This window comes from Falco biarmicus, chromosome 1, assembly GCF_023638135.1.
Source record: "Falco biarmicus isolate bFalBia1 chromosome 1, bFalBia1.pri, whole genome shotgun sequence".
NCBI lineage: Eukaryota > Metazoa > Chordata > Aves > Falconiformes > Falconidae > Falco > Falco biarmicus.
Genome location: NC_079288.1, coordinates 15,528,216 through 15,542,337, shown reverse-complemented (window position 1 = coordinate 15,542,337; position 14,122 = coordinate 15,528,216). Strand labels below are relative to the sequence as shown.

The 14,122-nt window shown below is 51.2% G+C and overlaps 1 protein-coding gene across 10 annotated transcripts in view; it reads right to left on the bottom strand.

Annotated features, from left to right (window-relative positions):
• Positions 1-14,122, bottom strand: part of MSI2 (musashi RNA binding protein 2) — a 255,804-nt gene that overhangs the window by 89,344 nt on the left and 152,338 nt on the right. For all 10 annotated transcript variants that reach the window (XM_056327735.1, XM_056327727.1, XM_056327753.1 and 7 more), the window contains one exon: positions 11,589-11,637. In XM_056327735.1, coding sequence (XP_056183710.1) covers positions 11,589-11,637 — 49 coding nt within the window. The remainder of the gene's footprint in view (positions 1-11,588; positions 11,638-14,122) is intronic.

Below are 14,122 nucleotides of genomic sequence, written 5' to 3'. Positions count from 1 at the left end.
CATCCAGAGACTGGAGAAAAACAAGTGTGTTTACTTCTTTATTAGTTTGCTTGGCGGGTGAGGAGGAACGGAGCTGCTGAACAGGCTTGCACCACGCTGCTGAGCCCCATGCCTGGCCCTGCCGGCGCCCAGGGGACCGATGTGGGGCGAGGTGCCCCCCTGCATGGCTGCAGCGCCTCTGCCAACAGCCGGCTCTGCCGCGGGACGGAGCTCGCCAGCCGCAGGGAAGCACGTCCCCGCTGCAGGTACAGGCTGGCACTGGGAACCGAGCTCGAAAGGCAGGGCAACCGGCTGGCAGGGACAGAGATTGGCAAAAGCCAAACCCGCCTCTGATACCTCCACGGGATTTTAGCTCATCCGAACATCCTGTGAGCCGACAGGGGAGTTGCCACAATGATGCTCAAAGCGTATTCTCTTGCCAGGCTTCCCCCTACGGATCCTGCCCTAATTTTGAGTGTGCTGTTGAACACGTGTGTTCATGTGTGACTCGTGCAATGGATGAGGAGAATGGTTTCCATTGTCAGAGCCTTGCTGCCACTGAAGTCAACCACACAACTCTCAAAGGACTTCTACTGGGGCTGGTGACGGTCCAACCAAGAGTAAATATGGAGAGACGGGGCTGCGGCCAAAGCGCGAGCCACAGAATCAGACCCCGATCCACGCTCGGCACCGACGGGGGCTGCGGGGTCACTCCACCACCCTGCACCCCTGATCCCTGCACCTTACTGGCTCCCCTGGGACAGACATGCCCGCAAAGAGGTTCAAAATCACTCACAGGAGGCTCTGCAGGGTTAGTGGTATCGTACCTGTTCGCTCCTGGTCTTCTTCTGAAGGAAGGAATTAAGGAAGCTGTTTGCATTGACAGATGTTTTAAAATGGGAGAACGATTTGTGAATTATGACACTAGTTGAAGGTACTCTTTCTGGTCCAGAAAACACTCAATAAATTAAAAAGAAAAACCCCCAAACCCCACAACCCAAATCCGCCGACCTGCAGTTTTGTGAGAGAAGCTGTTTTCCAAATTACTTATTCTATCAGATCCAGCAAAAAAAGGCCAGATGTTTACCTCAGCTTATATATACAAAAAAACATACAGAATAAGCAAAATCACTCCTTGCCAGTACATATTAATCAACCTAATTAAAGAAATCTTCAGTCAGAACTTATTATTCTGGGAAAAGTGCGATCGCAGGTAAGAGGGCACTGATGCGAAGGGCACAGGCGCTGTGCGGCACAAGCCCCCAGCATCGCTCCACGTGCCCCCGCGCCTGCCAGCACAAACTCCACGTCCCACCGCACCGGGGGGAGCTCAGTGGGTCTCACCTGGTGGGGGGAAAGCAGGGGAAGCTGGAATGGTGGATGAATTGCTCTTTTTAGAGATGTTTTGTTCTTGCCTTGCTGCTGGTGGGGAAGGCAGCTACGGACATCAATCCTCGCCCTTCCAGCCCTGGGTTGGGAAAGAGCCAGGAAAGCACCGGTCAAAGCCAAGCTCGCGTGCAGCCCAGCGACCGGTGCCATTCCTTACCAACGATGTGGGAGCCGAGCGCGTACTGGCAGCGCGTACCAGCAGCGGGAGCCGGGGCGCTCTGTCTTGGGCTCACCAAAGCCTGCAGGCACAGGACAGTTCACAGCACCAAGGTGTTTGCCCTCACAGCTTCCAGGGCAGGCTCGGCTCACTGCGCGTCAGGGCTTCCGACTGCCTCGGTGGTGGAAGAGCCCCTGAAACGCAGGATATGTGGACGCAGCTGAGCCTTCCCCAAGAGCCGCCAATGCTGCAGGGCTCCGTGCAAGGACTGGCAGGACCCAAACCCTCTGTGTGTCTCTGGCCACCACCTGCAAGCCACCACGGTGACACAGGGCAGGGACACGGCCTCCCGCCAGCTGGGGAGCCAGCAGATATGCCGGGGCTGCAGAGAACTGTGATGACCCGCACCTTCTCCCACTCGCGGAAGTCAGCACCGAACACCTGCAGAGCTCTGCCCCGGCACAGCAGAAAACCAGAGCCATCACCAGAGGAAATCAGAGAAAGCAAGGGACTTTCTTAGCCCACTCTCCAAGAATATCCTCCACTGTGAAATCTGGGGCAGCCTGCCATGCAAAACCACCACCCACACCGCCACTGCCCCCTCCCGCACACCCGGCCAGCCCTGCAAGTGCGAGGTGGCTGCCGTGGGATACCGGGCTCATGGGCACCGCGAGCCCTGGGCTCAGAGCCACCGTGCCGCTGGCCCCATGGCCACCCAAACTCAGCAGAAGAGGATCACCGGGGTGCTGGGGATGGAGCTGGGAATGCTCCAGGGAGCGAGACAGTGAGGGGGCAGGGGCAGCCACTGCCTTTCCCTGCAGCTGAGGGGGTGCAGGAGGAGAGAGGGTGAAACAGGGGCTGGCGAAGGCTGGGGCAGGAGGCGAGGAAGGCCCCGAGGCCAGACACAGCGTTACTGCAGCACACCTTTTACGTATCCAAGCTACTAATTTTAACAGCTTCTCATTTGCTAATATAAGAGGATTGGTTAGGTAGGATGTATCCATGCAAAAGCTGTAAACCATTAATAGCTGGGTAGCAGTGTTCGCGTTTACACACCCCACTGCGAAGCCCTCCTTTGGCCGCAGAGCCACTCGATGCCTCTACCTTGCAAAAACGACCCTGGGAGGAATTTCTGCTCCCCAGGCGCAGCGCGGGGCCCACGTCAGCCACACGCTCGCATGCCCACCCTGGCCCGCCACGCAGGAGCGTGTGTTCAGGTACCTGTGCAGAGGCACCCTACAGCTTGGCGCAGCACCTCCCATCTGAATTACCCACCCCTACAAATCAACACCGAGAAAACCAGAAAGGCAGCCAGGGATGGCAAGCACAGCAGAGGGTGGCATGGCAGAGCCCACTCGAACAGGAGGCTCAGGGGTAACAGCCTTCGCTACCAGCACTATTTGTGTAACACATTTCTGCTGAATCTCAAGATTTTGGGGATAGGGGATGTGTTATCTGTTCGTTTAAACAGATCACCAGGAGGCTTTATGTATGGCAATGACCTTGTAAAATTAAAGGCTTCAGCAGCATCCAGGTCCCAGGTGTGAGCGGGGGTGGCAGCTGATGGAGGTGATTTACTCCCGAGATGGAGCGGGCACAGCGAGGCAAACCAGCCCCTTCTCTGTGAACATCCTCCTCATCTTCAGTGAAAAAGCTTTATTATCAAACCCAGCAAATATAAAGCACAGATATATGAAAAATAAAAGCTCCCCCCCCTGCATACTTGAGGGGACTCACTCAGTCTGCTTTCAGCAGTCCACTGGGAGAAGAACACAACACACCAGGGAGCGAAAGCTGCACAGCATCTCTCAATATTTTCATACCACATTTTTTGGCACCAGCATGCTGCAGGTAGCTGCCTGTTTTCTCAAGGTCACCACACTGATTTTAATTCTGCTTGTTGCATTAAGACTGCCCGTCTATGTAAATGTTGCATTTTGTTCTCCTCCTGTTTCTGGCCTTTCCTCAATTAACATTTTCAAATACTCCCACAAGACTTGAAGCACTACCTGCTAATCACTTTGCTCCTGCATTCTGGGAAGCAAAAGGGGTTTGGTTTCATCAGCTGAGTAGAATCATAAGCAAGAACTTATTCACGGCATTTAGGGTTTTTTTTTCCATTCACAGATCATCAGGATTTTTGCTAATTTATCTGTCACTCAAACTGGCTGCTCAGCAGTGACAATGAAGATGGCAGACTGAAGTCGTATTAAAATGACCTCACTGTCTTCTCAACACAGCTTCAGCTGGGAAGATTATGCAGTCTGTTTCCAATGCAAGCACTCATTCTGGCAGAGCTCAATCACACTGACCTTCTGCAAGTGTAACAGAACCGTTACCGTAATTTTAAAAAAGTTCTTAAATATTTGCACAACTCTTGCTTTATGTTTCCTGAAGAACCTTTCAGAGATGAGAAAGGCTCTACCGATTCACTCTGCACTCCCCAATACCACTGTAGTCTAATCGCATTAAGTTATTGATACTGTTCAGTACTCAGTGAATGGGAACACTTTTCTTTCTTAAGACAGCAACCGTTAACCACGGTTCCGCGGGAAGGAGACGCCCGGTCCTGCTCACAGCCCTGCCTATGCCCAGCCACTGCCATCTCCTTTCTTCCCATGTCTCCACTCTAGAGATCAGCCTCTGGTGATCTGCAACACCACACTTACCAAACCCCGGAAAGCTAAACCAGTACTGGAAAAGCTATTTAATGGCTTCTGTATACAGGCGCCACAGAAACCGCGCAGCTCCCTCCTGCACACCTCTGCCTCCCTGCAGGTTTGAAGCTGTGGCTCTGACCCCCCCCTCCTGTAGCCGTCTCCACCACGGGAAGGAGCAGGATGCTGCCTGTGCACTTGTTAGCGCCTGACACCCCTTTGCAGAGCTGTCAGAGCCCCGCGCTGCCCGGCAGGGACGCCCACCTTCCCCTCGCCCCCCGCGGCGGAGGGGGCACGCAGGAGAGTGCCAGGGCTGAGCCCTGCAGTCACCGTCACCTCCCGTTACTACCTGCATTAAGGCTAATCGAAAGGAGGCTGGATACATTAAAAAGGTCAAAAAGGTCTAGCTGTGTAGGGCTCTCCCTCTGGGGAGAGGGAATTAAATAATCTCTTTACACATGTTAGCTACGAAGACAAGATATAAATGATTTTTACAAACCTACTGTCCTTTACAATATATTTTTAAGTTGGTATTTACCTTAAAGTCTGATTGTGTAACCAGAGACTTCCAAACTAATTGCTGGGCTGTATTTGCAACCTTTATGGGAGGCTGGCAGGATTTTTTTTCTGATTATTATTGCATTTGTTTGTTAAACAAGAAAATAAAAATGTCAAGCCATCTCCCGAGTGCTGCTGGCAAGCAGAGCCTCTCCCCTTCTTTAGAGAAAGCATTTGCACACATCTATTCCTTCGGTGCGTCCCGGCCAGTGCAGCTGTTCACTCTTTCTCCTCCTCTGGATGTAATTTTCATTACTGGTATAAAATTAAGCAATAAGGTATGACAGACAGTACATAGCTGGGCAATTATTCCAAGCCTCAGGTGGCGTTATCCAGCATGAGGCTGGGGGCAGAATGACTGTAACCACCCGAGACGTTCAATAATCGCCTTGAAAAGCGTGGCCAGGAGCCTTATTTGCTATTCTGAAACTGAGTCTGCTGGGATGCAGGGCTCATACTGGCTTGAATGCATTTATTTTTACATTTCACGTAAGGTGCCCTGATGCAGCAGCAATAGGCGCTGGCCAGGAAATTAAAAGACAAGGGAGATGGATCCAAGAATTGGCAGCTTTTCCCTTTTGTTTTGTGTTTATTAACATCGGAACAGGGAGCAGCACCGAGCCTGTCGAGCTTGGGGTCACCGGCACACCGCTGCGCCGAAGCCACTGCCCCAGCGGCAGCTGCCACCCTGGCCCGGGCGCTGGCGCCCGGCCCCACCGTCCCACACAGAGGCAAAGGGGGGGAGGTCGATGCCAAAGGGGACACTGGTGGGCCATGGCCAGCAGCCCCTTCCCCATGGCTGCAGCTGTCCCAGCTCCTGCCTGGGCTCCAGCCGGGACGGGGGTGACTCTGCCACACAGCAGAAATGTGAATAGCGGTCGGCAGTGTTGCAGCTGTTAATGTGTTTTACGACATGAATATTTATAAGTGAGGATGTAATATTAAAAACATACACATATAAAATATTAATACGACACATGTCATAGCTGCAGTCTAAACAGACAGGTATGACTGACGGTATTATCGCTCAGCCATCACCACTTTCACTGATAGATCTGTAAATGGTAAATAATATTAACTAATGGATCTTCGCAGCCCTCATGTGAAGTTTTGAAGCAAATATTTGCTTAAAAATTGCTCTAAAAAGCCTGTCTGCGGCTACACCTCCCTGCGATCCTCTGTGCCTTTGGAGGAAGACAAACACTCCACGTCTCTATGCGTCAAGGGTTGAAGCCTCTCTCCGTGTCGCAGCCCCAGGTCCCTGGGATGAATGTCACCGGCCAGGGAATGGTGGGGCTGAGCCGAGCCAGCGCTTCCCTCAGAACAGCTGCACTCTCCGGAGCCCCACTTACGAAGTGATACAACTGATGGGAATAAACCCCCGTCTCATCTAGGAAAGCAGTAACAATAACATTGCCCCTGTTTACAGCTTATCTCACACTGTTCATCCAAAGCCCTTGAAGTACTTCATGCTCTAAAAAAATACCATCACCGCATTTGTGGATGCTTTTCCAAAATTCTGTGGGTCAAACTGGGGTGAACAGCAGCTCTCCCTTTAGCCCCATCCTTCCAAACGCAAAACTACGTGAGCATATGCAAGGCTCCCTCTGAGCTGCCCTCAAACGCTCAGTACCCTCGCCAGACTGCTGCCAAGAAAAGCTACGCTGAAAATGACCAAATTAGGCAATTATTTCTATATATTTTAAATACTCTTTACTGAAAACTGCCTGGGGATGTACATGACCTTGCCTTACCTGAGGGAGATGGCGATAAACAAATAATTGCAACGACTCTTAATTATATTTATATCCCATCTATAAAAATGTCAATTATAACTTCAGAGGTCAACTACAAAACTGAGGTTTTGGCAGCTGGACAGCACACAAAAGCTATTTTTCTCCTAAGAAAAGCATCATCCTTCGCCGAGGCACAGACGCTATCTCGCTAACAACATCACTCCTGTCTCTTCCAATAAATACAACCATTACACCAACGGCTTCCACCTGGACAATTACTTTCATGCACCGAAACTGGCTAGATGGGGATAACGCAAACACGACACACGACCCTTGCATCCCTCCTTGCGAGCGGCGGCCGCAGGAAGGATGCTGCAGACGCTGCGCTCCCGTGTGTGGTCCCGGTGCTACGAGCCACGGAGATCTCCCAGCCCCGATGCTGCGGTGTAGATCCAACCCAAACCTGGGGCACCCCCGTCTCCACACGGCTGGGGAGAGCCCGGCCGCAGAGCCCCTGGGAGCTGCCGGCTCGGCCGTGTCGGAGGGATGCTCAGCTACCACCCAGCCCCACACAGCCCCCGAGATGCCGCCCAGCCCCGGCCCCAGCACCCCCCCTGCGGGGAAACAGCAGCACGTTTGCAGTGACAGCAAAAACCCAAGTGGTTTTAAAGCTCTGCCACAATCGATGCCTGTCTTTCGGAGATGTTTTAACCCCTAACACATAGGATATTGTTTGTACCAGGCGGACAGCCTGCCCTTCTTTAATTTTGTTTAGTTTTAAGATTAAAGAAGTCCAAATCCCATGCTGTCACATCCCTCCTCTCTCCCCTGCCATTCTTAACTCTGTGAGAGAGTTAATTGATATGAAAATAACTCTGGGGGCTGTATGGCTTTGAAAAACATATAGTATTACATTCAATACCAGCTATTACAGCTTGGGGGATTCAGTCACTCAAGATCTTTGTCTTTTTGCAAGTTCAAGATGCAGGACAGTCGTGTTGCACGCCGCGGACAGCTTCTGGAGCAGCTGATGGCTACAGGCAAGCATAAAACGAGCCCGTGCTGGTGGAGAGCATCTAAAGCTGTGATCAAGAGCATCCCATTACGATAATTATTCAATATCCCACCATGTCTTGACCCACCTCTACCCTCCTGCAGTCGTGCTCGGCAGCACATTGGTATGCCTTCTGGAGCTCCCCTCCATAATGGAGTTAGAAGGACATCATCATCTTGCCAGGCTCCCTCCAACCACAAAGATCAATAACTAATGTTGAACTCCAGATTTTTATCTGCACTTTGCAAGGGTAACAAAATAACATCACCCTCTTTTTTTATTTTTTTTATTTCCAATTACTAAATCCTTTCAAGATTGACCCAGTAATTTTCAGCTCTATGAAATTTTAGGCAGTGAAGAAAGTGCTGAAGGTGGTGAAAGTGATCTTCCATAGTGTCTGGAGAACTTTTGTGTGGTTTTGCTCCCTGTACAGAAGTGCAACAGTATGGCACAGGGTACAGAAATAAGAGGATTACCAACATTTTCTTTCCAAAAAGAGATGGCATCGTAACTATGGGGACCCAGAGGTATTTGCCTTCTAAGTGCTAGTTCATTGCGTGCCCACTACCACAGTGAAGTGGCCAAGCCAGAAGGAGAAGCCCCACAAGAAGACACTGCATCCCAGTGAAGCTAGGCATTGTTTTACCTATGATAATCCAAAAATTAACCACTCCTTCAATTAAATACAGCTTTTTCAGCCTGCCTTTAATATGGCTAGTCAGGCAGGCATGGAATGCAATAGCTCTGAGTCTTATTCTCCTTAGAGAACGTCCAGGAATAGTTGAGAAATTAAAAAACCAAAAAGACACCAGCAGAGGCAACAACATGGTTAGCCTGGTGACATTTTTAATGTCATGAAAGTTACGTGCTCCATTGGCAAGGCATTAATTTTTATTTTGGGTGGGGTTTTCAAGAAACAACGAGCAGTTTTGAAAATCCCTCTTAGCATGCCTGGTTAAATCTGAGCCCCCCCACTAACCAGCCCCTGCCGGCCCCACGCCACGCATGCTGGCCAGTCATACACTACCACAACACGCACGGGCCAGAATCACATCAACAAATATGCTCAATTTGCTTGCAAGGAAATTTATCTCGCCTTCTAGCAGTTGGGAGTGCATTTTAATACTTTTCGTTTCCCTTGCCTACGCTGATTATTCTAGGCATAGACTAACTACAGTAAGCCACAGCGGATATTTTATCTGCCGTTTCTCTTTCCCTCGGCTAATTTGAAGATAAAGATTGGAACCCGCGAGTGGTTTTAAGAATTGCCATTAACACTGTTGCTGCACACTACTGCATTTTAAACACGTTTCCAACACAATCAGAATGTCACAATTTGTAAAATCTGAGGTGATTTTATAAACGATTGATGCAGCAGAACTTGCCTCATCACAGCAGCCCACTAGCCAGTTTATTAGCCTGATTAGTGGTAGCTACCTGTGCAGAGAAGGAAAATATGCCAGAAAAAGCTGTATAAATTAAAGCGTGAAGATGAAGACGACTCTTTATGCTGCCTTTTACACCTAGTTCTTCCTCCCACCTGCACTTGGCAGAGGTAAGGACCCAGCGCTCAGACATGCCCCCCTGGCAGCTGCTCCCGTTGCAGCAGCGCAACCCCTTGGCACCGGCCGGGCTTCACACGCCTGCAGGAATTTTGGCTAATCCCAGCAAATAAGCAGCATTGTCCTGCACCCAGCAAAAGGGTCCATCTGTTCCCCGGGATACTGCCTCACAAACAGAGCTGGCCCTCCCGGGTGCCAGAGAACTCCCTTATTTGCCAGGGGCAGGGAGGGGGGCTGCAGCCCACCCTGCCTCCTGGATGGCACAAGCAAGCGGGACAGCCCTGGCTGCGGAGCCTGACTCCGCTGGGGCATACGGGAGGTGGGGGTAACACCACCTCCACCCAACGGCATTCGGAATCTGCTTTTGGTCCTTTTGGACCCTTAGTTCCTCCCCACTTAGACCTCACCTAGGAGCTTACACAAGGATGTTGATGCAAAGAGATACTACCGCTTGCGTGTAGAAAAACAAGGCTAAAAAAAAAAATAATTAACCAATGAAATTCACAGAATTCCTGGGGAAAAAAGGAAACCCTGTTGCCTCCCACCTGCAACACACAAAGTGGTGATGGGGCGGGGACATGGAACCGCAGGCCAGGGACTTGCAAATGGGGCTGCAAAAGCCTCAGCAGGACAGGGCACGGAGACGAACGCCAGAATGCACTGCCAGCCTGTCCGATCCACGCTGCGTGACCTCACCAGGTTAAGAAACAGTTTAAGAGAAGAAAACAAGGAATATAAACAAAAGCACGCAGAAGACTTGCAGAAACACATTCACAGGGGCCAAATCTGCAAGTGTGCGCCTTGCTGGGACCAGAGCCCCCCTGTACTCCTTGAGCCCCTCTGCCACATCAGAGCGGGGATGTGGGGCCCTTGTGCCCAGCACAAAAGCACCACATAATGCAGCTTTTAAATGCAACAAACAACTTGCCAAGACTCTGAATGGAGAAGGATATTTATGGCCCGTTTCAGGGTGGTTGCAAAAAGAAGCATGGAAAATTCCCTGGATATAAAGGGAAGTTGTCAGGGGTTGAACTTTCCAAACTACGTAGGAGTTTTGAACACTTGGTTCCTGTTACAAAACTGATGGGCACTGGCTGTTAGCATGCCCCCCCTGGCTCCAAAGAGCTTATCCTTTCCAAGCAAGCCTTCTGCTCACTGCTGCTGAATTTTCCAGGGATTTCCACTATGATCCCTGACTTCAGAGAGGGATTAGTGCCTGGGAGGGAACTGCTGGAGGGAGGGAATGCTATCCTGGAGGTTTTGCCTGACTCACCCAGCCAGCCCCATGCACTGAAGTTGCTTGTTAAGGCAAATATCAGAGCAGTGAATAATTCAGACAGTGCTGGGAGGTCAAGGTCTTCAGACCCTGCCATGGAGATGATGATGAGGCGCGGTGGCCGTGGCCACGCGCTCTGGGCTGCTCCGCTCTCCCCTTCCCAGCGCTCCCAGCGCTGCCGGCCCAGGAACAGGCTCCTTTACACCTTCTGTCAGCCTCCCTGCACAACAGGCTACGCAGCCTGCACTGAGTAGCAGGCACATATCGGCAGACGAGACAATACCAGTATCCATCAAGAGAGCCCCCACAAAGAGGCCGGGGTGTGAAGGGCAAGCAACAAACCTCCGGGCTACACGTCCACGCCGTCGCAGGGGGGCAGAAGCCACATAAAGCAGGGACACTGGTGGCATAAAATCAATCTCGTTTGGAGAGAAGGGAAGAGGGTCTCGGAGCATGTCCCCAGTGCAGTTTCTGGTGCCACCGTGAGAGCCCAGGTACATTTACCTCCTCCCAGCCCAGCAAAGCAGCTGCCAGGCTGCGCTCCGCCTGGAGCTCAGCGCCTCTGCTGCAGCGATAATGTGAACTGCTCGCCAAGAGACAGAAGAGCATCATTTATTTCCACTGAAAGGAATGGCCATAACATTGAAAATAATCCTCAGCTCATTTTCACAGAGCTGTAACAAGCAATGATGAAACCTCGTCTCTCTTGTGAAATATGTGGAGGGAAATTCCTCTTCTGGAGATTCTGCTTATTCTGAACTACTATCACTGGAGGACGGGCAGTCCTCAGCTTCAAATCTCCAGCATGCCTGAAACCCCAGCAGAAGGGTTTAGCATCTTAATTTCCTGCTATCTCAGTTTAACCAGTCTTATGCCCAGCTTAACCTGACGCTAACCACCTCGGTACAAACCCTCTGCTTCCCTGCAGCCTCAGCACACCCTGGGCTTCACTGTCTCCTGGGATGCCACGGAGCCTGACAGCAGTCCTCCCAAAGGTAAGTCATTAGACTGACCAGAAAAGTCACCTCTAATAAACCAAATCCACGTGACGTGCGGCATTACATGCCAAGCAGCCCTTCCTCTGCAACACCTGCGGAACAGAGGGATTTAGCACCACTGGATTTAGCCACGGGGTCATCACGTTGACACTGATTTTTGGCTGTGCTCACCGTGCAGAAGCTGTCACAACATGTGATGTCTGAGCTCCCGTTCTCTCTTACCTCTATGCCTGTTGGTTGTCTTGTCAAACATAAGCATGGCGTCCTCTACCTGCAAGAGAGAAGAGGGGAGATGTGCGCTTTAGCACCCTGGCTGCACGGTTCGCAAAGACATGACAGACAGACTGGGAGGGGGAGACCAGGCAGGAGCAGTCCCAGCTCAGGTACAAACGATGCATCAGATCTCCTTCTTCTGCTCAGTCAGTGCTTCGCTTTGGAAACCTGCTGCTTTCAACCCCCGTCCGAGCCGCCATTTGATCCTCAAGCAGAAAAGCCAACATTAAAAGTCGTGTTGCCCTAAAAAGCCAAACATCTAAGCAGCTCTTCCATCTCTCCTCGGTCCCTGGCCTTGCCTCATCCCAGCCCTTTTCCCTTTTGCAGGGAGATAAGGAAGGGCCAAGAGAGGAATCGAGGATGCAGATCAGGCCCATGACTTCTCCAAATTAGAGTCACTGTCTTGGCTGAGAATTTGGAGGTTACAAGCAAGCAGGGTAAAATCTGGTCAGCCAAGAAAGGTATTCAGAGGTTTTTCAAAAGGCCTTTTGAAAAGTTCGGGGAAAGAGGGGAGAGGGAGGAGGGAGAAGGTTTAATTCGCATCAGGCTTGGCATTTCCACTTCAGAAGAGAGATGACTGATGAAACGTACTGAAGTGCAACCAAATTGCTTTCAACTTTCATTACTATTTGCATGATTTATTTCAACTCCATTTAATCTGTGCAGCCACACCTAAAATTTTACACTTATTTTAGAAGGATGTTGTGCTGGGGTTTATTTTCCAGCGTTACCACATTTCCAACGCCGCGCAGTGGTGGTGGGAGTGGGGCAGGTCGGCTGCAGCATCGGCCCAGGCAATCCTTCTGAACAGAAGTTACAGACTGGCTGCTCCCTGCTGTGAACTCCGGGCTGGTGACAACCTGCACCACCGCCCAGCTGCAAAAGATGCTGCAGGAAGGGAGAAGACCTTTAAAGAAAAGATTTTACTCTTTAAAGGACTCCACTGCCTGTCTGCAGGGGTGGTTTGGGGGGTTTTTGCCTGTTTGGGGGATTTTTTAGTTTTTCTTCCTCAGTAATTTTTATGATACTTCCTTGTTCTTATAGTCCAGCTTTGTATAAATCGTTTATTTCAGGTAAGCGCCTTACAACGCAGTTACGTGCTCTCTTCACCTTACAGTGCCACCAAAGGGTCTGCCCTTCCCCGCAGCCGCCCGTGCCCAGTCCATGCCGCCCTCCTCCTCCTCCGTGCCAACACGCCAGCGCAGTGCGTGGAGCTGGGGGACACTCCAGGTTCCGACGACACGCACCTTCTCTGCCACGACCATCTGAAGCCAGATCAGTTCCCCGGCACGGCCAAACCAGTGCGGTGCTGACACACCGGAGGGGCTGCCACAGAGCAGGGAGAAGCAGCACCTTGGGGGAAGGTGGGACCGCTCTCGGCACCTGCGCCAGCTCCTGCTGCCTTCATGTGACCGTAGCAGTTACAGCAGGATTTGGAAGCTCACGCCTGGACAAAATTCACGGTTCAGGGAGTATAGTCTGACTGTAGTCATCTTACACAGGGAACAGACACCCAGTCTACCTGCGGGCAGAACTGCAGTCTCGGCGGGGCACAGACAGGTTTGGGAAGGCGGTAAAACACAACTTGAACCTCTCGTAACTACGGCACTGAAACATGTTCTGGGAGATAGTAAAAAAAAAAACAGGGCAGCCAAACCTCACACGATGCCTAAGCTCATCTGAAAACCTGCCTCTGGTTAACTTATTCTTAACTTTTTCAAGTCAAAGTGCTTTGCAAAATGCATTAGCAATGGCCTGAGACGGTGGAGAACAGCATGCCTCCTTGATACCCATCCTGAATGAGACCTAAGGATGCTGAAAAATCCAAACCACATTAAGCACAGAGCCGTCTGTCCTGCTGTCTGTCTTCACTCCAAGGAAGGAAACACAGCTATTAGCGATGCTAGGAGGCAGATAAGGACAGAGCTGCCCTTCACCTTACCACCACCGCTTATCTCTGCTCCAGAGTTATGTTTGCACAGCAATCTTTATTTTTCATTCTCACAGGTCTTGGCCTCACTGGCACCAAAAATTACATGTTGCACCTAATGCTGTTTCCTGGATCACTGAGGCTTCCTCCACCTCGGTCCACGTGAGCGCGCTGACCATCCTTCTGTGCCCATGCTGATTGCTGTTGCAGAAGCGTTAATGTGCAACGCTTCCAGTGTAACCTTTCTGCATCAAACCCTGTACCAGAGCCCAGAGAGGTCTTGGATGCCGCAGCACAGATCCCACCAGCCCAGGAGGGTCCTCTGTCCCTCCCACAGGCTGCCACTGTGTGCAGGCTCTCCAGGCTGTGCCCCATCGCTGAAAAGGCTGTCATTTCAAAATGACACCTCTTTCTGCAAGGACATTACTGAGGACTAAAAAAAGGCTGCTTTATGGTTAGGGGGAGATGAGACATAACAGGACTCTAACCTCGCTGTAGCATGGCCATGCCTGAGCCCGAAGCCTCTCAGCAGGCTGAAGCCTGAGCTGTGGGG